We start from the raw sequence: 25,435 nt of genomic DNA, 5'->3' as shown, positions 1-25,435 counted from the left end.
TGTTTCCAGAACCTGCCCTGGTAAGTAATACGCAGCTGGCAAAGTGCTAGCTGCGTGTTTTTTAAAAATAATTATTAAAATCGGCCCGAGCTGCACCCTCCGGCGGTTATGGACGAGCTGAGCTCGTCCATACCGCCAAGGAGGTTAAGTTGATAAATGGAAGGTCATACATCTTGGGAGTGGCAATGGCATAATTTCATATAAACTAAATTGCATACAGTTTGGAAAATCAGGCGTGGGCAATATTGATTAATAAGGTAAGCAACCATATTCATGACCAAACAGCAGAAGCTAAATCAAATAAAATCCTCTGATGCACAAAATGAGAATTAAAATCACGATACATTAGTATATTACTCTGTATGTATAAATCACGAGTGAAGTTTTATCTGGAGTATGGAAAACCGCTTTGGCCTGAATCGGTGTAAAGATAAAGATGAACAACTAAATTAATCAAAGGAGCTGAATACCAACAAAGGTTAGACAAACTAGATTTATTTAGCTTGAAAAAGAGACGAGACTGAGAGGTCACCCCCAGATCAATATTAAAGCTTTGCAAATGCGTTTTTCATCCCTAGGTCTGTATATAGGATACAAGAATATACAGGTGGTAGTATTTCCTTTCCCACATGCAGAGATCTTATTCAGAATAAGATCTATGCATGTGGGAGAGGAGATACTACCACCTGTATAGGAAATGATTCTTCACAGTAAGAGCAGATTCTATACTTGCATTTATAAAGGTTTTGGGTGCTTTACTTTGAGCAGAGTCCACAACTATGATTGTTAGGTGTGGGAAGTGGGAACATGATGATACCTTGATCCAAGGAGATGGCTTTTCATTCCTCTGGATTGAGGTGGAGTGATGTTGAACTTGACTGGCACATGTCTCTTTTCAACCTAGATAAATATGTAACAATGGCAAGCACAACAAAAGATGAATATAAGAGAGAGTCACGAGGGGGGGGGGGTTGACAAATCCAAAAGACTATTTCTTTCTTAAAGCACACCAGGAGTGGGAGGGATATGGAGGCTGACGTATTTAGGTAACCAGTACCTGTTGCCTGGCAATGCTACTGATCTTGCAGGCTTCAGTAATGTCTGAATTGCACTCCTGAAAAAAGCATGCAGCTAATCTAGTCAGCCTTCAGTCGGAAACATCTGATCTGCATGAAAGTATTACAGGCAGAGGATCAGCAGGACAGCCTGGCAATTTGCATTGTTTAAAATGAAATATAGATGTCAGCTTCCATATCCCTCTCACTTCAGGTGTGCTTTAAACATTTCTTTCTCAGTTATGCCATTTTATACTGTTCCACACAAATAAATCACGTCTATTGATCTGCATGCACCATCCAATATTCACTCCTGATCAATGGATTTTCCATGTTATCCACTAAAATAAAAACATCTGAGCGAAGATCTGTCACTGGAAATGATTCAGAAACCCAAATGTTCCCCAATCCCACACTTCAGCACCCCAGCAAGTGGACAGAGCCACAGGGAGTCCACTTACTTGTCCACAGCTTGGAAGGAGGAAGCGGTGGAGTCGCTTGGAGCACTCCGTGCAGCCGTGAAGAATTATGGTTTCCAAATTCAATGTCCCAAATTCAACACCAACACTAAAAATTATCCGGTCAGAAATGTTGGTACATTCAGGTTGAAATTGGTTGATTACTTCTGCTTGTGATCTGGCAAACATTTTAGCAGTTTGACTCTTTTTGTTTTTGGAATAAGAAAAACTTTGACAACCGGGCAGCATGGTGTTGTAGTGGTTAGCACTCTTGCCTTGTAATGCTGGGTCTCTGGTTCGAAGCCAAGCCAGGCCACTATGTGCGCTGAGTTTGTATGTTCACTCCATGTTTGCGTGGACTTCCTCTGGCACTCGGGTTTTCTCCCACATCCCAAAAACATAGAGATAAGTCAATTGGCTTCCCCCTAAAATAGACTAAAATGGACATATGGCTAGGGTAGAGATTAGAATATGAGCCCCCCTGAGGCACAGTTAAGTAACAAGACTATATACTATGTACAGTGCTGCGGAAGATGTCAGCATTGTAGAAATACAAAATATTAATAATAACTGCTGTCTGGATTTTTTACAATACAGGGGCCAGTGTAGAGTAAAACGTGTAAAAAACATTTAAAAGGGGTAAGTAGTGCCACGGCACACAGTGAGACTACACACATCGAGCAGGCGGCAGCTTCCAAAGCATTCGGCGGCTGCCGTCACTGATTCACACAGGCAGACATTTTCTTTGGCTGGCTAAAGGGGGGCCCCCAGGGATTCTGGGGCCTCGGGCCAATTGCCCCCTTTGTGTTACTTGTAGCGTTGGCCCTGATAATAATAATAATATTACTCAATACAAGGCAAACAGACATTAATAGTGACCTTAGCTTTCTAAACCATTACTGTTCCTCATCACTCATTCTGTCCCATTAGAAGCTCTTATCCATGAGTATTTGTGCCCCTCCCCCCTGATTACATCCTTTCCTTGCACTCAGAATGCTTTCTTACATTATGGAAAAACTCTGGAATTTGATTCTTTATGTTTAGGATTGGGCATAAGGATTTAATCACACAAGCCAATCCTTCAAGAAATGACTGATAGTGCAAATAAAAAGCACACATACAGTACTCACATCACACTCTTTTATAAAGGCTGCATATCAACTGCTTTTACACAGTCCAAAATCTATCTACAGCCTCCTCATGTTTTAAGCTGGGAATACATGATGCGTTTTTTCCACTCGATCGATTCTCCACTCGATTCTCCACTCGATTCTCTTATCTCCAGCGCGTTTTCTGATCTTTTTCCATTCACTTCTATGAAAAATTGGGTGGCAAAACAATAAAACGGGAGATCAGACATGTGGGAAATGATCTATCGAACCATCTATCTGCCGGTAGAAACCAACCATGTATTCCCAGCATAACTCTCGACTAATAACTTCATAGGAAAACAAGTAGATTTGTTTGACAACAGCTGTATTTCGTAAAGCATTGTGGCCCCTTAATAACCCTCTTTCCTACACAAGATTTTAAACTTACAGGTCTGCAATCACCAGCTCAAGATTTTAATCTCCTTTTATATAATGACACTGCATTTGCTTTAAACCAGTCAGTAGCACCATTCCAGTCTTTAAAGAATTCTAACAAATTACGGTATACATAATAACTTAGAAATGACAATGTTAGGGTCTTTCAGGACTTGTGGGTGAAAATCATTTCTTTCCCGTGTTTACACATATTTCGTTTAAGTGTTTTTGAATGCTAACCACAGTAGGCCACTGTCATTAATATTCAAAACTACCTTCTTGGTTGCTCTGTGTTCACCACTGGCACAGTGGTGTGGTCATGTGACTGTTATGACATCACACTGTGGTAACAAAGGAATATTAATATGAGCAGAGAAAGAGGAAATAGAGAAATCAAGCAAATAACTATAACCAATATGCTTATGACAATCTCTGCTATCTTTAAAAGTTTTTTGTAGTGAAGTTGTCATATTTAACTAATGAATTCCTTTAGCCAACTTATATTTATTTTACCCAAACCCTCCTTAAAGCAAACTTTAATACTTACTAAGAATTTTCTTAGTAAGAAGTAAGAATACTTACTTTCCTCTGGATCCTCTAGAGCAGTGCTGTCCAACTTCGCGGGCATGGAGGGCTGTTTTTTTTACCAGACCACATCCCCCCCCCCCCATATAAAAAATTTTTTTAAAAAGAAATCTAGGAGCAGTTTCCCCACAAAATGCAGTTAGAGTGATAGCAGATTCACCCACAAAATGCAAACAGATTGTCAGCAGATTTCCCCACAACATGCAATCAGATTGTCAGCAGATTTCCCCACAAAATGCAATCAGATTGTCAGCAGATTTTCCCACAAAATGCAATCTGATTGTCAGCAGATTTCCCCACAAAATGCAATCAGATTGTCAGCAAATTTCCCCACAAAATGCAATCAGATTGTCAGCAGATTTCCCCACAAAATGCAATCAGATTGGTAGCATATTTCCAACAAAATGCAATCAGATTGGCAGCATATTTCCCCACAAAAAGCAATCAGATTGGCAGCATATTTCTCCACAAAATGCAATCAGATTGTCAGCAGATTTCCACACAAAATGCATTCAGATTGTCAGCATATTTCCCCACAAAATGCAATTTGATTGTCAGCAGATTTCCCCACGAAATGCAATCAGATTGATAAATGTACATATTTACAGCCATCAGCCCCCTCCCCCCTGTTATCCCCCCTCGTTCTCCCCTGTGCTGGTGCTCATCCTGCTGGAATGTACATAATTACTGCCCCCCCTCGTTCTACCCTGGGCTGCTGCCGCTGCTAACACACCTCAGACCGGCGGCAAGCAGGCGATAGGAATCATCCAGACCGACGCATAGCAGCCGTGTGGTGAATTCAAATGCAGGAAGTGACATCATCGGTCATGTCCAGCATTTAAAGTCCACCGTGTGGCTGCTATGTGCCGGTCTGGATGGTTCCTATCTCCTGCTTGCCACCGATCTAAGGTGTGTTAGCGGCGGCAGCAGCCCAGGGTAGAATGAGGGGGGGCAGTAATTATGTACATTCCAGCAGGATGAGAGAAAGGGGTTTAAAAACAAAAGTCCTCTCGCACCATCACTGAATGGAGCAGGCAGCAGGGGGGCCGCAGCAGGAGGTCTGGCCGGCCGGATGCGATCCGCAGGCCGCCAGTTGGACAGCACTGCTCTAGAGGCTTCCCGCGTTCTCCTCCAGACCACCGCCACTGCTCAGGACCCTCTTGAAGTTTGGGTCTGCACTCCTCGTCTTGCACAAGTGTGGCTGTGCTGTACTCATGTGACTATGGCCATGTCTGCGCAGGAGCACGGAGGCTTACTTGCGCAGGTGCAGTATGGCTGTGCTCATGCACCAAGAGGATCAGGGCCATGTCAAGCACTTGTCCGATGTGTTCCTGGGTTCCACGCACAGCAACGGTGTGGGCCAGGAAATTGTGGGAAGCCCCTGCAGGTATGTCTTTTTTTTATTTAACTCTACCTTGGGTAAAAAGGAACACAAACCAGTTGTAAGTAGTACTGGGACTATATGTACATGTTTATCTCATCATGTAACGTTTTAAAGAGGACCTAAACTCTTCCACAGGACAGAAGGAAAACACAGAGAAATCCACCTTTATGTATTTAGAGATAATATATAGTTATTTTGGTTGAAAAAAGGAATACGTCCATCGAGTTCAACCAGTAAGAAGAGGCTGCCTAATTCTCCATTATCTGGAAGAAATGAGCCACTGTAATTTGAGCTGTCATCTCTGTCTGTGTGCTGGGGGTATGCTGTTCAGACAGGCTATATGTAAACACAGGAGGTGTTTCTGTGCTCCCAGCAAACCAGGAAGTAACTACACTGCAGCATCTCTGAAGGAGCTCTATAAGCTGTAACAAGGAAATGTTTTTTTGTAAATGTTATTATGGTGTTGATTATCTTTTTAGAGCAGAGAGGAAGCCCTGGGTTTAGGTCTACTTTGAAGGAAGCAAAAGTAGAAGTTGTGAAGTCATTGCCAATAGGTGATCAAGTAATGATTTTTTTATATTGTGTTCCTTATTTGATGAAAGTTGTGAGAAATACACAGGGAATGTCATCCAAGGTTTTCTTTGTACAGAAAATCTGTGTATAATGATTTATTTATGTTGTGACCTAGTACAATTCATATTAGCTCACCACTGATTATTCCATTTCTGAAGGCTGAAAGAAAGCAGCAAGATAAAAGGGATAATGAGTAGAAGAAGACGCAAGAACAAGGCTTAGTTTTCTGAATAAAATCCTTTGGGGCTACTTTAGCAATAGGCGTAATCTGCTGTATCTACAATTAACCTTTTACTTTCCCATACGGCTCATTTCCCAGGAAAAGCTCTTAAGAAGGGTTTTGCCAACGCCACCTCTTATGGATATAAAATGTATAATAATGGGTCATGTTCAGAGATGATGTGTAGTAAAAATGGGCATACTTTGGGGAAAGATTGTTTTTTTAAATTAGAATGATTTGCTTTTCATAAATGTAAACGATCATATTTACAAAGTAGAAATAGATATGCTCCTTTATACACTGCACAGATTGTTCAGAGTTTACATTGGTGCTATGTATTTTGCTGCTGACAGAGCAGAGATTACACTGCTTTATAATCAGTCACTCAGCATGGCACATCCTGTGATGTAGCATGGCCTTTTCGATTCTGACCTATTCTCCCTGGCAATGCAACCTGTATTACCCAGAGGCGTAGCTATCAGGGGCAAGGAAGGACATATGTCCCCAGGCGTAGCACTGTGAGGGCGCTCAGCATAATCGCTGCACCCCGACGTGTGTGAGAGGTGGCTCGCTGGCTGCCTGAAATGCCCCTGCGTCTCTCCCTCCCTCTGCAGAGTAGAGAAGCATTAACAGCAGCAAGAAAAGTGGGGCACATCTGGCTATCTAAAGGCCAGTACACCTGGCTATCTAAACAGGGGGAACAGGGGGAACATCTAGCTGTCTAAATGGGGGCCACACATCGCTATTTAAACAGGGGGAAGGGGGAGCACATCTGGCTATCTAAACAGGTGCACGTATGGCTATCTATGGGAGAGGGGACACATCTGGCTATCTAAATGGGGGGAAGGGAGGCACATATGGTTATCTATAAGGGTGAAGGGGGCACATCTGGCTATCTAAAGGGGGGCACACCTGGCTATCTAAACAGGGGGAAGGGGGTGCACATATGGCTATCTATGGGGGAGGGGACATATCTGGCTATTTAAATGGGGGGAAGGGAGGCACATATGGTTATCTATAAGGGTGAAGGGGCACATCTCACTATCTAAACAGCATTTGTAATCTATTACTAAGTGGCCATTGCACTGCTCCACATATACACTAAATCCCATAAGACTGTGAAATATCAACTTTGGTGCTCAATGCCACTAGGGGGTATACACTTCAAACACTTTTCTATTCAATTGGTTTGCGCTCATCAAAGTACACATCCAAAAAATATGCAAACTATAAATGGAATTATAAAAATAAGTTCACTAAATAGCTTTCATAAAAAGTCCTCCCACTTTTACATGGGCATATACTGTATACTGATGTACTTCTGCAACTTAGTCTGTATGCATATTCAAAGTCAGGAGAATCTTTAAACCATATGTTCAACATCAAATTATTCCTTATAAAACTGGGTGCACTTAGCAGATGTCTTGGCTGACCAAATCACAGATCAGCTTTAACGCTTGATAGGGGGTTTCCTCTTGATCCCCTTTATCCACTGGCAATCAGCAGCCTTCAAACCTCATATAAAGACAGAAAGAAATCTCCACATAGCGTAATACTGTTGAGCATACAGGTCAACCTCTAGTGCATGTGCATGCAGACACTTGTGATAGTTGACTCCTCCACCACATAGAATTCTGGCCGCTCATCAGATATAATGGCTGACCCTCTATGGAACCAGCAAACAGCACTTGAGCCCTCTGGCGTAATACCGTTTTATTTAAAAAATTATATATTAAAAATATCACTCACTCAGTAGCTGTAACATGCGCATAACTAAAATCCATGTGGAGTCGGCGTCTCATACTGCGTCCCAAGCTCCAGCCTACTGGTTTCGTCAATTATGACTCATTAGAGGCTTCAAAAGTGGGAGGACTTTTTATGAAGGTTATTCAATGAACTTATTTTTTATAATTCCATATATAATTTGCATATTTTGGGGAAAACAGCATTTGTCTCCACCCATGACCACATTCTGATGAGTAGCGACACCCATTTTGTCTAGAGGGGGAAACAAAAAAGTCTTTGTCCTCGGGCACTTAAAACCCAGCTCCGCCTCTGGTATTACCCCAATCCTTACCCACCCACCACACACACATACGTACACAATATTATAAAATAGAATTTCTATAATAAAAAAAATAATGACAGAAAAGATACACTGCCAGTCACCACATGCCAGAAATAATGACAGAACAAACCAATCGCTCAGTTCTTATCCCATGGTTACTGGTCTCAAATGGCTGCTGGTGAATGGAATCTCTTCTGTTGTCACTCCACCATGCAATGTATTGGGACTCAATAGCATGTTACCCTCATTTAAATATTTATTCCAATAAAGACATATAAAAATAAACATTGCATTTTTAAAATGGTATGTCCAATCAAGGTACATACAAGCAAGCTTGTGAGCTTACGAAGACAGGCTGTGTAGCTCAGTGTAATAGGGCATCATCTCCTCCCGTCACACAGTTCTGTACGTGACCCGGGTGCTGTGAAGCAATACCCGATCGGTTTCGTCCTCCGCAGACATCATCAAGGGTTCTTAAAACCACTGATTTTATTAGGATAAACAGTATATTACAATGCATTGTTTTGGGTCTGCCTTCTAATAGTGAGTCATTGTAGACCACAGGGGTCAGTTAATCCTTCGTATAGCGCAGTGTGGTGCCAAAGGGGATCAAAGAGTTGGACTTTCTCCAACACTTTGATCCACATAGGCTGACACAATGCTGGACTAGATACAGCAGCAAGGCCGCTAGTGTGAGCCCAAATGAACCCATGTAATATTTAAATTACGTGGTGTATCGGCAGAGCAGGATTGCTAGCTGTGGTAAAAACGATGGACACTTCAAATTTAAAGGGACTGACACCATGCAAAAACTCAATCCGGTTACAGCTCCCCTAGTGATGGCTATGTTTTTCTATTATATAATAGCAAATATATCGGCGCCAAGGAACAATGGAACCGCCGCTGAGAAGAACAATGTCCAAAAGTTCAGAAGTCAGGCATACATCAAAGGTCAGCGCAGTTTTAAAAAGTCATTGTATGTAGGGAATGATAAATTCTTCACCACAATACATCAAATGCTCAGAGGTAGGTATCCGCCAAACATCAAAACAAGAAAAGGCTCCCAACTCCCTCCCAGCTCCCAACAACCCACATTATAAGGTTGTAAAATGGCTCAGGTCACAGATAACGTCCAGGGAAAATCAGACGTCGTGAAGATCCAGTGGACATCCGTATGGAGGTAAAGTTTCAGGAATTTATATAGGAAAACAAAAACGGCAATATCTAAGCGTAACCTGTTTATTTAGATAAAATTTCTTTAAAAGGCAGTAGATATAAAAACAATAACTCACATACGGGGCCCATAAACTGGGAACACCGGAAGATTAGCGTGCATGTAATGGTCAATCGTAGATCTATAGACAATGGTGCCGCTTGTTACCTTCCCGACTGGTTTCTCGGTCTTGCGTCATCAGGGGAGCTGATACCTACCTTTGAGCATTTGAAATATTGTGGTGAAGAATTTATCATTCCCTACATACAATGACTTTCTAAACCTGTGCTGACCTTTGATGTATGTTTTTCTATTACCGAATATGCCTGACATTGGACCTGAAATGGAAAATGCCAATGTCGGACTTAGTCCAACATAGCATTGGAAAGGGTTAATACTGAGGGATTGCACATTCAAGTTTCTCGGCGTAATGCTGCTCTGTTCGCCGAAGGACATGGCAAGTGTTGGTGGAAACCCAAAAGTATGAGTTTTGCATATTTGGGTAGGTGTCCAGTGTCTATTTACTACTGCAGCCACACACCATTTCACTGAAATGAATAGGGAAACTATGCATTTCCCTGTACATTGCTGGTCAAATAAGTGTGAACTGGGCATGCAGTGCAATGGCAAGTGATGTCACTGTTGTAGGACCGGTGCTTCCTACTTTCTCCTCAGTGTGCTCCAGCATCTCCATGGCTGCTGTTGCATCTATTCAAGTGACCTGCCGCCATGCAATGTCAGTTTGTATACCCTAGCAGAATCAAAGGAAGCCCCACAGTGATTGGATACTACCTAATGGTCAATGAGATGCAAATGATTTCCAGTTGAGACAGGATTTTGCAAGTTTTGCATACACATTTATGCACCTTGAAAATGGAGTAATTGAAACCCAAAGAAGTAGAATTCATTGAGTCCATTTTGAAATGGCATACATTTACATACATTTACATATGAGGCGCTACACCTGCTATTGCTGGAATTCTGTTTTGTCCCCACGTTTATTGCCTGATGAAGCGGGCTCGGCCTGCGAAATGCGTTGCACTTTTGGGGTACTATATAATAAATGTGATTGCTACTTTTCAGACAGTCTTTCATGTCTGCTTTATGGAGGTAAGACCACCACTTCCTCCTAGCAAATTTTAAAAATTTTATCCACTTTTATTCTGCTGGCGCCTCTGTTCTCCTACTTCATTTACATACATCAGTTTGCATAATCATGCATCAACTCAGATTTTTTTGCATCTCACTGACCATCACTATTACCTAATACAGCTATCTGGGGGCATACATGGCTACCTAATACCACTGTGGGGGCGGGCAGTGGGCACACACAGCTGCCTAATATTGCTGTTTGGATGGGACACATAGCTATTGATATTTAAGGGTACAACTGCCACCTATTGCAGATATCAACAAGCACATGGCTACTCAATACTCCTCATTCATATCCAGGTGCCCTCTTTGGCTGAAGCCACCCAAGACGCGAGCCTTTGTGGCCTCTCCAGAAATCCCGTCCTGATTGGGGGAAATCTTGGGGGGTTAAAACAAGCTGCACGCAGAAACCATAGCTGTGTTTTTATATACCATTTCTATGCTACAGAAGGCATTGGGTGCCAGAATATGCTTGAGTTACAATTCATGTTTTTAAAGGTTTCACTGTACCTTTTGCTATGTTCTAAACATTAATGTGTACTTGTCAGAGCGAGTGCATGCAGCATATAACCCTGCTAAACCCAAGGCTGACAGGCTGAATTGGAGAGAACCAGAGGTAAAATTATGTTAGTATGAAAATACATACTGCTTTTATTCACAGTCTGAAAGCTCCCGACTCTCAGAACACCATGTGCTCCTAAATTTGTCTAAAGCTAAGCTGTTCTGTGTTCCTCCCACTCTCTCAATTCTCACAGTCAGTAGTAATGACTGCATGACACAATTCCAGCTCCTTCTTTTCCAGTAAAGGCCCACAGGTGAGAACAATGTTTTCAGAAACTGAAATGTCTTAAGAACAATATAGCTAGATTGCTAAAAATAACATACTAGCGGTAACCTATGATCAATGAGACCTTTTCTCTACACTTACGTGGGGTAGCCAAGAGTCGGATGAAGGTCAGCTGTGCTACTCGCTTGCCAAAAAGCTTTGTTGAATATTTCTTCTGCGTTACTAAAAGTGAAACCTAGACTGATCATGCATCACTGATGATTAATCAGTTCAGCTAGCGTACAATCAAACGTAACACACAAAAAAATGAATTCTGCCAGAAGGAAGTGAATACATCTTAAAAACAGACTTATTAAAATTCAGATTTCAAATGAATCATTAGGAGATGTCAGTACAACTAAACCACGTACTTTTCTGTCTGAATAGTTTTTATTGAAATAAAAGTTCTCAAAGAACAATACAAAATATAGCGCAATATAATATCTATTATTTTTTTGCAAAACAAATAATAAGCAAATGTTAAAGGACAACTGAAATGAGTGGGATCTGGAGGCTGCCATATTTATTACCTTTTTTAACCACTTCAGCCTTCAGTCGTTTTTCACTTTATGCATCCAAGCAATTTTCACCTCCCATTCATTCGCCAATAACTTTATCACTACTTATCACAATTAATTGATCTACATCCTGTTTTTTCCGCCCCCAATTAGTCTTTCTTTGGGTGGTACATTTTGCTAAGAATTATTTTTTTCCAAATGCATTTTAACAGGAATATTAAGAAGAAAATGGGAAAAATTCATTATTTCTCAGTTTTGGGCCATTAAAACTTTAAAATAATACATGCTACATGTAAAGATCGGTGTCAGCACACAGAGAGAATCTGATTATTGATGATCTGCAGAATCATCAACAATATAGATGTATACTTGATTATGGATAATCTGCAGAATCACCAATAATACAAGTATGGCTAACCTCTGGACACCTAATAAAGTGTAAGTGTTTGGTGTAACTGTAGGCTATCTCCTGAGAATCGGGAGATATAGGCAGCTCGGCCAAGAACCACCTGAGGGGCAGGTGGCCCTGGGAAGTGCAGGGACTATCTCCTTGAGAGAGGGAATAGTGAGAACCTGGCAACCAGGGATATCTGGAGATCAGATAATAGACTGTACTGCAGCCAGGGGACTCCAGGGGAAGAGGCCACTGGCTGCTGACAGGCAGGATTCTCTGAGGAGCAGGAGTCCTAGTTGCAACTGACACTTGTTGGAATTGTGTCACTGCTAGTACAGATAGACTGAGCATTTAAGGGGTGAGGGACAGCCTGGAAGGTCGGGCAGGCCAGGTCGGCAACACACGAGCAGATAAGGTACAGAGACAGAAGGCTGATTCGGTAACCGGGTACAGGCAGGGTCTGGCAACAGGTAGGCAGATATGCAGAGGTACCGAATCAGAAAGCAATAGAGAGGTCGACAGAGCAAATAGTCATAACAGAAATAGAGAAAAGTCCTAGTCTGGGGTGTGAGGTCCGTGGTCTCGACACCCAGGAACTAGTCTAAAGTATAACACAGCAATGACACAGTAATCCTAAGCTTGGGTGTGAGGTCCTTGGTCACAACACCCCGGAACTGGTCTAAAGTATAACACAGCAATGACACAGTAATCCTAAGCTTGGGTGGGAGGTCCTTGGTCACAACACCCCGGAACTGGTCTAAAGTATAACACAAGCGTAATCTGGCTAAGTGTGAATTCCCAGGTCCTCCTGGTTCTAACACACTGTGGGATCTGACTGAGGTCTGAGTGCTCACACATAAGTATTTGCAACGGCAGACAACCTGAGACTGACCAGCAAGATCTATATATAGTGCAGCGCTCCCCAGCGCTGCCCAGCGCCACGTAGCCAATCACCCACTGCGCTGGGATTAGCTGATCGTCCTGATCAGCTGATCCCTCTCCTACTGGCATAATGGTCCTGCCTCCCAGCGTGCGTGCGCGTAGCTCTCCATCTGTGTGCACTAGAAGGCTCAGACAAACCAGACGCACGCTGCTGTGTGGAAACCGCCGGTCTGAACGCGGAGACAGCCGCCCTGCTACCAGACCGTGCGGCGGTTTCTCCGCAATCCATTACAGTACCCCCCCCCCCCCTGAGGAGTGGACTCCAGACACTTCCCACCAGGCTTCCCAGGATGTGAGTCATGAAATTCTTTCTTTCATTCCTCCGCATGCATGCGACAATCTGGCACCCAAGTTCTTTCCTCCACACCATATCCTTTCCAGTGGACCAGATACTGCACGGAATTCTGCCCTAACCGAGAGTCCAGAATCTTTTCAATCTCATATTCCGGTTGGTCATCAACCAACACAGGGGGAAGGGGGGGGAGAGGAATCCACATGCACTGCTGGCTTCAATAGAGACACATGGAATGATCTCACACCTCGCATGCTGGCTGGGAGATCAATCGCATAAGTGACATTATTAATTTTTCTGGTCACTGGGAATGGTCCTATGAATCTAGGACCCAGTTTGGGTGACAGTTGCTTCAAGGCCAAATGCCGAGTGGACACCCACACCAAGTCTCCTGGAGAGAACTTCCACTCTACGGACCGCCTTTTGTCTGCCTATCTTTTCTGGGTCTGGAAAGCTTTCCCCAGGTTCCTCTTAACCATTCCCCAAATCTCCTTCAAAGCCCTCTGCCAATCCTCCAGGGCCGGGAATGGTGTAGACGCCACCGGCAATGGGGCAAATTTAGGTGATCTTCCCGATACTACTTGGAATGGGGAAAATCCTGAAGAGGAACTTTTCAGGTTGTTGTGCGCAAATTCTGCAAACGGCAAAAATTTTACCTAATCGGATTGCGCATCTGCAACATAACATCTGAGAAATTGTTCTAGGGACTGGTTAACTCTCTCAGTCTGGCCATTGGTCTGTGGGTGGTAGCCTGATGAGAATGCAAGGTCCATATCCAGCTGATGGCAAAAGGCTCTCCAAAACTTAGATACAAATTGGACTCCCCGATCTGACACTACATTTTCCGGAATGCCATGCAGCCGGAAAATGTGCTGGATGAAGAGAACAGCCAATTCCTGGGCCGAGGGAAGTCCTTTCAAAGGAACAAAATGAGCCATCTTACTGAATCTGTCTACTACCACCCAAATGACCGTCTTGCCCTCAGACCTGGGGAGTTCTCCCACAAAATCCATGAACAAATGGGTCCATGGTTCACTTGGGACTGGTAAGGGTTTGCAAAGTACAAACAGGAGCCTGACGAGAAGGTTTACTCCTAGCACACACTGCACACTCTCTTACAAACTCCTTACAATCTGTTGCCAACGTAGGCCACCAAGCACATCTGGCCAGTAAATCCTGGGTTCTGGTGGCCCCCGGGATGACCAGCATTCTTGTGGGAATGAAACAGCTGTAAGAGTTGTAGACGGAAAGATAATGGCACAAACATAACTCCATCAGGCTTCCCCTCTGGAACATCCTGTTGGTAAGGACTGTCCAATCTTTCCAGGTCTCAGTGGCTGCCAAAACTACCTTCTGAGGTAGAATGGTCTCAGGGGCTGTGGGCTGTACTGTCCCGGGCTCGAAACACCTGGACAAGGCGTCGGCCTTGATGTTTTTACTACCAGGGGTATACGTAATTACAAATCTGAATCTTGAAAAGAACAAGGATCACCGGGCCTGACGGGGGCTAAGTCTCTTGGCGCCCTCTATGTACTCCAGATTTTTATGATCTGTATAAACTGTGATAGTATGTTCTGCACCTTCCAGCCAATGTCGCCATTCCTCAAAAGCTAGCTTGATAGCTAAAAGCTCCCAATTGCCTATATCGTAGTTTTTCTCTGCGGGTGAAAACCTACGAGAGAAGTAGGCGCATGGGTGGAGTTTGCCCTGCAAGCCCGATCACTGAGCCAATACAGCCCCCACCCCCACCTCAAGAGGAAGGTGACATCCACATGTCTTAATATGGGTGCGGAACAGAACAGTTTTTTCAGTGTAGAAAAAGCAGAATGTGCCTCTGCTGACCAGTGGTAAGTATCAGCCCCCTTCTTGGTGAGACTGGTGAGGGGCGAGAGCACTGTAGAGTACCCCTTTATAAACCTCCTGTAGTAGTTGGCAAAGCCCAAAAATCTTTGGAGCGCCTTCAGTCCCACAGGCTGAGGCCACTCCAAGACAGCAGAAACCTTTCCAGGAACCATAGAGAGGCCAGACGTAGAGATAATGTACCCCAAGAAGGCAACAGAGGTTACTTCGAAAAGACATTTCTCTAGTTTAGTGTAAAGCAGATTTTGTCTTAACTTCCCTAGACCAAACTTAACATGCTTTCGATGTTCCGAGAGATTGGAAGAGAAGATCAGTATATCGTCCAGATATACTAAGACGAACTTCCCCAACACCTCCCTGAATACCTCATTAACCTCCTTGCCGGTTTTCCCGACCTGAGCTCGGGGTAGAAAAAAGCAGCTGCTATCGGTGATCCCGAGCTCAGGTCGGGGTAGGCATTGCAGAGCTTTACCTTTAGTTGTGGAGTCCCGCGCGTGATCTCGCTGCGCAGCGGGACTCCAGCCTCTCTCCCCGGCAGTGTGGGGTCTTTCCCTGGCCGCCGGGATCCCCCATGTCCCTGCTATTCTTCCGGGGACCCGGCAGCCAGTTGGAGCAGCGCAGCCGTGGTGGTGGCAGCAGAGCGGTGGTGGCAGCGTGACGTCATCGGGGGCGGGGCTAACATTGAAAACGAGCTTCTCTATATTAGAGAAATATAGAGAAGTTTGTTTATATGTATATTAGCGCCATCTTGTGGGCAAAGAGAAAACTGCAGCCCAGGAGCCCAGGAAGGTAATTTTTTTTTTATTTTGCTGCAGATCTCCCTGCCAGAATGATTTTTCTCAGGTTTTAGGGTCTGAAAGAGTGAAAAAAAAATTGCACCGCTTTTAGACCCTAAAATCTGGAAAGAATCAGACCGCCAAGGAGGTTAATGAACTCCTGGAAGACGGCCGGGGCGTTACACAACCCGAAGGGCATCACCAGGTACTCGTAATGCCCCTCGGGTGTGTTAAAGGCCGTCTTCCATTCGCCACCATCCCTAATTCGAACTAGGTTGTATGTGCCTCTCAAATCTAGTTTCGAGAAAATCTTGGCGTTGGGAACCTGAGTGAACAAATCGTCAATCAAGGGTAAAGGATAATGATTTTTCACTGTAATCTTGTTTAAGCCTCGATAATCAATGCAAGGACGAAGGCCTCCATCTGTTTTTTTTTAAAAAACAGAATCCTGCCCCTGCTGGTGAACGAGAGGGACGGATGAAACCCTTAGCCAAATTTTCTTTGATGTATTCCTGCATTGCCAGTTTCTCAGGCCCAGACAGATTATAGAGGTGGCCCCTGGGAGGCATACAACCAGATCTTAAATCGATGGGACAGTCGAAGGCACGGTGGGGGGGAAGTTTATCTGCTGATTTGGGACAGAATACGTCAGCAAATTCTGCGTATTGGTTTGGCACACCTTTAACCTGAATCTTGGTGTTACCCACCCATCCTTGCCTTGACGCAAAGTCTGAAGCTTCCGCTCAGCAGTGGAGGCAATGTCCGGATCATCATAAATTATGGCCATGGCCTTAAAAAATTCCTCAACTGACGTTAAAGCTTCATACCCTACCTGAAGGCTATATGCCCAAGTTTGAGAATCCCCTGACAAAAGGGTCTTAACCTCCCTGCCGGTTATCCCGAGCTCAGCTCGGGGTAACCTGCCGCGGAGGATTCCTCAGGCCCTGCTAGGCCGATTTGCATAATTTTTTTTTTGTTACACGCAGCTAGCACTTTGCTAGCTGCGTGTAACTTACGATCGCCGCCGCTCCCCGCCGATTCGCCGCAACCCGCCGCGACAGAGGGTGTCCCCCCCGAGACCCGTGCGCTGCCTGGCCAATGAGTGCCAGGCAGCGTCGAGGGGTGGTTCGGGACTCCCTCTGACGTCACGACGTCGATGACGTCGGTGACGTCATCGCGCCCGTCGCCATGGCGACGGGGGAAGCCCTCCTGGAAATCCCGTTCAGAACGGGATTTCCGGATGGGTATATGCGCCGGCGGCGATCGGCGCATTCGGGGGGACGCCGCAGGGAGGAGGGAAGCATGTAGCTAGCGCTAGGCTAGCTACATGCTAAAAAAAAAAAAAATAATGCGAAAAAACACCCTCCCTGCCGTGCGCAGCATTTTTTTATAACGGCAGGGAGGTTAATAAATGTAATTCTCTGTGCCTCAGTTCCTGATAAATTGGGTCTTAACTCAAAATACGACATTACTCGATTCTTAAAGGATACCACAACTGACATGTGGCATAATGAGATAGACATGGGTATGTACAGTGCCTAGCACACAAATAACTATGCTGTGTTCCTTTTTTTCTTTCTCTGCCTGAAAGAGGTAAATATCAGGTATGTAAGTGGCTGACTCAGTCCTGACTCAGACAGGAAGTGACTACAGTGTGACCCTCACTGATAAGAATTTCCCCCTTTTTTATCTCTTTCTTGCTCTCAGAAGCCATTTTCTTCTAGGAAAGTGTTTTATAGTTGAAATTTCTTATCAGTGAAGGTTACACTGTAGTCACTTCCTGTCTGAGTCAGGACTGAGTCAGCCACTTACATACCTGATATTTACCTCTTTCAGGCAGAGAAAGAAAAAAAGGAACACAGCATAGTTATTTGTGTGCTAGGCACTGTACATACCCATGTCTATCTCAACATGTCAGTTGCGGTATCCTTTAAAATTCTGAAAGTCAGATCTATGACCAGAAAACCTTTCGGGTACAGACATACGCAAGTCTGTAACTGGAGGGGATCGCACTGCATTTACAGCCGTCTGAAGGACCTGTATGGACCCAGAAAAAGCAGCGATCTGGGTCTGATGACCGTCCAGCACCCTGATGAAATTCTCCACCGAGGTGGTGAGTGCATCAAGACGGCTGTTGAGTGCGTCCATTTTGTTTTTCAGGTCTGACGTTCTGTAACAATCGGTGTCAGCACACAGAGAGAATCTGATTATTGATGATCTGCAGAATCATCAACAATACAGATGTATACTTGATTATGGATGATCTGCAGAATCACCAATAATACAAGTATGGCTAACCTCTGGACACCTAATAAAGTGTAAGTGTTTGGTGTATCTGTAGGCTATCTCCCGAGAATCAGGAGATATAGGCAGCTCGGCCAAGAACCACCTGAGGGGCAGGTGGCCCTGGGAAGTGCAGGGACTATCTCCTTGAGAGAGGGAATAGTGAGAACCTGGCAACCAGGGATATCTGGAGATCAGATAATAGACTGTACTGCAGCCAGGGGACTCCAGGGGAAGAGGCCACTGGCTGCTAACAGGCAGGACTCTTTGAGGAGCAGGAGTCCTAGTTGAAACTGACACTTGGTGGAATTGTGTCACTGCTAGTACAGATAGACTGAGCACTCAAGGGGTGAGTGACAGCCTGGAAGGTCGGGCAGGCCAGGTCGGCAACACAAGAGCAGATAAGGTACAGAGACAGAAGGCTGATTCGGTAACTGGGTACAGGCAGGGTCTGGCAACAGGTAGGTAGATATGCAGAGGTACAGAATCAGAAAGCAATAGAGAGGTCGACAGAGCAAATAGTCATAACAGAAATAGAGCAAAGTCCTAGTCTGGGGTGTGAGGTCCTTGGTCTCAACACCCCGGAACTGGTCTAAAGTGTAACACAGCAATAACACAGTAATCCTAAGCTTGGGTGTGAGGTCCTTGGTCACAACACCCCGGAACTAGTCTAAAGTATAACACAGCAATGACACAGTAATCCAAAGCTTGGGTGTGAGGTCCTTGGTCGCAACACCCCAAAACTGGTCTAAAGTATAACACAAGCGTAATCTGGCTAAGTGTGAATTCCCAGGTCCTCCTGGTTCTAACACACTGTGGGATCTGACTGAGGTCTGAGTGCTTACACATAAGTATTCGCAACGGCAGACAACCTGAGACTGACCTGCAAGATCTATATATAGTGCAGCGCCACTCAGCCAATCACCCACTGCGCTGGCCGCTGGGATCAGCTGATAGTCCTTATCAGCTGATCCCTCTCCTACTGGCATAAAGGTCCTGCCTCCCAGCGTGCGTGCGCGTAGCTCTCCATCTGTGTGCACTAGAAGGCTCAGACAAACCAGACACACGCTGCTGTGCGGAAACCGCCGGTCTGAACGCAGAGACAGCCACCCCGCTGCCAGACCGCGTGGCGGCATCTCCGCAATTCATTACACTACAATGATTAAAACCTACATATTTTATTTGACCATTTGTCTGGGTTTTCACACCATTTAAATTATGTCCCTATCAAAATGTATTGTGCCAATATTTTATTTGGAAATAGTGGTGCATTTCTTCAGTTTTGCATTCATCACTATTTACAAGCTTATAATTAAAAAAAAAATAATAGTAATATATCCTCTTGACATGCATATTAAAAAGTTCAGGTGCTTAGGTAACTATTTATGGTTTTTTTTTTCATTTTTTTTTTAAATCAAAAATTTTATTTGGGTATTTTTGGGACAGTGTGGGAGGTAAACTGTTAATGTAAGTGTATGTATATTTATTTAAAAAAAAAAAATGTAGTTATACTATTTGGCCACAAAATGGCCACAGTGAATTTTTTTTTTAGTCCTGCAAGCGTAACAAGTACGCTCACAGTAAGTACAAGCTTATAATTAAAAACAAATAATAGTAATATATCCTCTTGACATGCATATTAAAAAGTTCAGGCACTTAGGTAACTATTTATGGGTTTTTTTATTGTCATTTTTTTTTTATTCAAAAATTTTATTTGGGTATTTTTGGGACAGTGTGGGAGGTAAACTGTTAATGTAAGTGTATGTATATTTATTTAAAAAAAAATTATGTAGTTATACTATTTGGCCACAAAATGGCCACAGTGAATTTTTTTTTTAGTCCTGCAAGTGTAACAAGTACGCTCACAGTAAGTGCAGAGGGGACGTAACACTTAGAAAGATCACGGCTTCTAATAGGAGCCGTCAGTCTTTCTATCGGGGACTTAGATCAATGAATGAGAACTGTGTTCTCATTCATTAATCTTTGGCGTAACGGGCACGGACGGGAACATGTGGGCGTGCAATCATCCACGAGAGTGCGCAGCAGCAGCCTTTTGTACGTAGCAGCTATGTCCAAAAGGCTTAAATGGTTAAGCAATACCAGTTGCCTGGCATTCCTGCTGATCCTCTGCCCCTGAACAAGCTTGCAGCAGATCAGGTATTTCTGACATTATTGTCAGATCTGACAAGATTAGCTGCACGCTTGTTTTGTTGACATTTAAAATAGCACTAATTGATTAAAGTCTATATGTAAAGTTATCACATATCCAATAAACAGAAGTAATCCGAGGTCCATTGAGTATTACAATGGTTTCGTGAGAACTAAATTTGCATGTCTATTTACTTTTGTTAAACTTTTGTTTTTCTTAACATCTTAGTAAGGGCTGGTGCACACCGAGCGGCTTTTTGGGCGTTTTCAGATCCGCTTGCGGCTGCGGATCTGCTTGGTCAATGTATTTTAATGGGGTGGTGCACACCAGAGCGGCAGGCGTTTTGCAGAAACGAAAAATGCCTGGGTGAGGCATTTTTTGGATTTCGGATGCGTTTCTGCCTCCAATGTTAAGTATAGGAAAAACGCAAAACGCCTGTAAAACCGCTTGATCAAGCGGATTTTGATGCGGATGCGGATGCGTTTTTTTCAAGAATGCGCACTTCCAGGTCAAAGTGTGCTTCCTGTGTGGCAGATTTGCATGAGGGAGATGGCAGCAAAGTGGTTTACCACAGAAAACCTGATAATTAAGATTGAAAACAGCCCAGAACTTTATGACAAGTCTTTGCCTGGATATAAAGACCACCAAAGGGCTCATGAAATCTGGAGCAACATTGCAAAAGATTTTCTTGGAGAAAAATGGAATACTTTGAGCCAAAAGGGCAAGGATTCTAAGAGTAAGTATATGTGTACAGAATTGTTGTATTTTATTGATTTCATGCAGCACTTTGCAGACAATATATCATCACCCCTCCACTAAATGAGTAATTAAACAATTAGAAATTTCATTATCACAGGTCTCTGGCAAAGCTGTTCTCTCTATAGCCATCTCTCCTTATAAACAGCAGGTACATGTGTGTGTATGTACTCACATGTATTATTAGGGCGCTATTTGCCACTTTAGAGTGTCATGAATGATATAGACATACAACACGGTTTCAAGAATGTTTATTTGCACAATAATACTGATCTCGTCATGTAAGTAAATAGCAGCCTGCAGGTTTTTTAGTTCTTACAGTTATGGCACAAAATAATCAGCTAATTTGTCTCTGTTGTGAATGGCAGAAATGGGACCACGTAAAGTAGCTGGTGGTAAAGTGACAAGAGCACTGTTTGAAAGATCCCCCTCTTCCTCCTCTATGGTCATGCTATCTAGTGTTCTCACATAATTATGCAAAATACATGTTGCCTTCACCACTATTATAGCATACTTTGGTTGCATTTTTATAGCAGTGTGATAAATGCGCCATTTGTTTGCCAGAATTCCAAATGCACATTCTACTACTTGTCTGGCTTTGGTCAGGCGGTTATTAAAGACTACTTTCTTATGAGTCATATCTCTCTGTGCATACGGTCTCATAACATGCTCAGACAGTGCAAAGGCCTCATCAGCCACAAACACACAGGGGTAAGGCCCGGTTCACACTTGCGGTTTTGTCAAAACCGCACCGGATGTCCGGACCGCACCGTATCCGGACCGGACCTGATCCGTACGGTTCCTATCCGGATCCGGTCCGTTTGCATCCGGTTTCCGTGCGGTGTGAACACGGTTGCGGTCCGGATCCGGTTTCTTAAGGAGATAACAACCTGTTATTACCTGGGGTCTGGGAGGTCAGCAGAAGGGTCTGGGGTCATTGTTGGAGACAGGTGGACGTGTGGAGACCATCCGTGGATACAGAGACTGCAGTTGGGACCATGGATCCAGGCATTTTTTACTCGTATACCTGGGAATTCTCTGTTGTTCGCCTCCTCGTTATCAGACTTATATCAGACATGTTGCTGCCTAGAGCTCCAGCATGAAATCGCTGCTGCCCCACCTGAACGCTGGGCCCATGTGGTCCCCATCCAAAATGCATAGGAAGTGGGGTAGAACGTCCGGTTTTTGTAGCCAGTGTGTTGTGCGCTCTCCGGTTCTCATTGGTTTCCATTGGCCGGATGGTGCAGTCCGGCTCCGCCCCGGATACGGCTGCCGGAGGAGCCGGACCAAAAAATAGCGCATGTTGGAACGGACGCCGGAGTCCGGATCCGGTCCGGATCCGGTCCGGCTCCGGTCCGGCAGAACGGACGCATGTGAACGGACGCATAGGCTTTCATTGCTATTGCCGTGCGTCCGTTCCGTCCGTTCTGCAAGCGGTCCGGCTCCGGCACGGCGATTCCGGACGGCCACCGCTAATGTGAACCGGGCCTAAGGTGGTTCTACAGTGTCAGGCCAGGGGCGTGGTGGTGGTAAAGTCATCTGGCCTGTGCGAAGCTTCACGCCAAATCGACTGTGCTGGAAGACTGAGGAATCATGGGAACTTCCGTAAGCCCCAACATCCACATAGATAAATTTCAAATTAGGATCCACAACAGCCATGAGCACTAGTGAAAAGAATTTTTTATAATTGTAATAGAGACTGCCAGTGAATGCAGGCATAACCAGTCTGGCATGTTTCCCATCCACTGCTCCAAGGCAGTTAGGGAAATCATGTTTCTCCCAAAAAAGCTGCATGTTAGCCTCCCACATAGGTACGTCAGGAGTTGGCATAAATTCCGGTTGAAGTACTTTCCAGATCAATTTGCAGGTGTCCAAAACTAAGTATCGGATTGTACTTCTTCCCATGAGGAATTGGTAGTGAAGTGCTGCATATGAATGCCCTGTTGCCAGAAATCTGCAAAAGAAAAGAAATAACATGTATGTTTATTTTTATTCCTAGTTGCCCTCCTGCGGACAAGATGGAAGTCGGTCAGAGACAGTTACAAAAAGGAGATTGAAAAGCAATACCATGAATCCAAAAGTGGGTCTGGAAGTTTGCAGCGAACAAAATATAAATATTGTGGCATATTAGAATTTCTAAGAAAACATCATGAACCGGCTGAGTAAGTATGGCGTAAATGTTAACCTATTGCAATGTTTGTCAACTTCGCCAATAGAACAGTGAAGGAAGGAGTAGGCCCACAATGCAATTCAGTAGTGTGGAACGAATAATCTGCCATCACTCTACCAAATATATTGGGGGACGTAGCTTAATGTAAGGATGGCATAGGTCCAGTTTAAAATGATTACATGACAGGAATGTGGACTGTTCGTTACCCAACATAACAGTTGCCTGACAGTGCTGGTTATATGTTTGGCTGCAGTAGTGTCTGCATCACACATCTGTAACACACATCTACCAAAATCAGTGCTAGTTTACTCAGGCCAGTTTTGCTCTATGCTTGCTCAGGGGCTGTGCCTAAAAGCTATGTACACAAATAATGGGAAAAATAGACAGGCTACTGCTATTGTTTTGCAATGAAAGATGCATCGCATTGTGCCCATATATTTGCTGTGACATCCATGGTCACTATTCCATGAACTAAAGTTGTGCTTTCCCCTTTCCAAAGGACTGAAGATAGCCTACCACCAGATCCTGAGGAGGACGATGTAGAGGTGCCACCTACCACCACCAGTGATGTGGAAGTTGAAGAAGACACTACACAGGATGTTGACACTGCTACAGTGGAAGACAGTGACTCTACTACCCCAGATCACACACCACACAGCCCAGCGAGTAGTCGGACACGCATAACTGTCAGGTCTAGTAGAGGTGTGAGGGTAGCTACACAAGGCAGGAGAATAGGAAGAGGTATGAGCAGGGCTGAATACGACCAGAAGCTGATTAGTTCAATAGAAAAGGCTATTGATCATATGGAGAAGCGAGAGGATGAAATGAAACAACTTAAAGAGCCATGCACACAGTATCTTTTAAGTTTGGTGCCACTATTACAAAAAGTGCCTCCTGATAAGCAATGGGCAGCCAGACATGCCATCTCTGAGACCCTGGGGAGATTCTTACTACCTGAGACCCGTGCAGATGACAATGTGCACAACTACTTGCAGCAACCACACCTGCCTGCTTCCAGCCAACAATATAATGCACACCCACAACTCTCTTACCATATGCAACGCATTTATGACCCACCCCACTACCCACCAATGCATATGCATAACATGCCATATGGTCAACAGCCTCATTACTCTATGCCTCCACCTCAGCGCCCTGATCAAGGTATGCGATTTCAAACATCATCTATGCACAGTGACTCTACAGTGTACACTGATTTAACATCGCACAGCCAGCCTCATACAAATGCTGAATCAGGTACACATGCTTACAATCAGGGCCCTGGTAGTATGTGTGATTTGCTATCACAACATGACTAGTTTTTTGTAGTTTTACATTTTATTTTATTGTTCAATGCTCAGATTTGGATCTTAGTTTACATTACCTCAATGTTATGAGGAGTCGCTCAGTTGGTGTGATTGCTAGGCGAAAGTTAGTGTCTTGTCGGCGAAGGGCATCCTTCAGTTTGGCTAAAAGGCCATCAAAACTAGGAAAAAAAGAGCATGCTTATCTTTAGATCTACTGTTGTTTGTTGCAGAAACATTTTTCATTTGTGACATATTACTTTTGCTGCTGAAAGCAAAGTATGGACAACACATGTCCAAAATATTCTTTGCACAGAAGAACAAAACATTAAAACGAAAGATTTTGTTCAAACATTGCTTCATTACTGTGTCCCATATGCTGATTGTTGCCATATACTTAATGAAGTATGCACCAGGAGTATGTAAGGTCATAATATACTCCAAATGTTTTGGGTAAACTATGGATATATAATATAGTAGTTACTCCTATAGAAAAATTAGATGGAGGCCTTAGGCATTGAATACATAACACACCAGGATCAAGTATCACAGTTATTTGGTTAGCTTATGTATACACCGGATTGATTATTGTGTTTTTTTTCTGTTTACAGTCAAACACAGTTAACTAAGGGCCAAAAAGTGCTTCCAATTTCATTCCTCCCCAAAATACTTAGCCCCATGATAAAAATAAGTGACAAGTATTCTTACCTGGACACAGACATGCGGGTGTAGCCAAAAAACTTTTCTGGATGGTGCCTCAAATCTCTATATAGGGTCCTAAATTGACCCTTCCGGCGCCGCTCTTGTAGCATGGGATGCACCCAGTATCTCCTTGTCCTTGGCCTACGTCTCATATATGCTGCTACACAGAGCAATAACAGCACATCAGGAAACATTTTCAAAAACAAGTCACTCTTCTCTCCAAACCACA

At 44.0% G+C, this 25,435-nt stretch overlaps 1 protein-coding gene and 1 long non-coding RNA gene across 2 annotated transcripts; one reads left to right on the top strand and one right to left on the bottom strand.

Annotated features, from left to right (window-relative positions):
• Positions 1-711: 711 nt before the first annotated feature.
• LOC137544110 (uncharacterized) lies at positions 712-11,235 on the bottom strand. The gene is made up of 3 exons (XR_011025727.1): positions 11,163-11,235; positions 1,517-1,948; positions 712-900 (listed from the first exon to the last, which is right to left on the bottom strand). It is a non-coding gene; the product is annotated as an uncharacterized lncRNA (long non-coding RNA).
• A 9,588-nt stretch (positions 11,236-20,823) lies between these two features.
• On the top strand, positions 20,824-25,048 carry LOC137544874 (uncharacterized). The gene is made up of 3 exons (XM_068265970.1): positions 20,824-21,010; positions 23,030-23,192; positions 23,700-25,048. Exons 1-3 carry the CDS (start codon positions 20,824-20,826, stop codon positions 24,517-24,519), a joined length of 1,170 nt encoding a protein of 389 aa, XP_068122071.1. The 3' UTR covers positions 24,520-25,048.
• Positions 25,049-25,435: the final 387 nt, after the last annotated feature.

This window comes from Hyperolius riggenbachi, chromosome 2 (genome assembly GCF_040937935.1).
Source record: "Hyperolius riggenbachi isolate aHypRig1 chromosome 2, aHypRig1.pri, whole genome shotgun sequence".
Classification (NCBI taxonomy): domain Eukaryota; kingdom Metazoa; phylum Chordata; class Amphibia; order Anura; family Hyperoliidae; genus Hyperolius; species Hyperolius riggenbachi.
This window is presented reverse-complemented; position numbering and strand designations above follow the sequence as displayed.

Coding starts and splice junctions, on each gene's coding strand:
- LOC137544874 (XM_068265970.1), top strand. CDS start 20,824: ATGGCAGCAAAGTGGTTTACCACAGAAAACCTGATAATTAAGATTGAA. Junction 21,011..23,029: donor AAAGGGCAAGGATTCTAAGA/GTAAGTATATGT, acceptor TTTTATTCCTAG/TTGCCCTCCTGCGGACAAGA. Junction 23,193..23,699: donor AAACATCATGAACCGGCTGA/GTAAGTATGGCG, acceptor CCCTTTCCAAAG/GACTGAAGATAGCCTACCAC.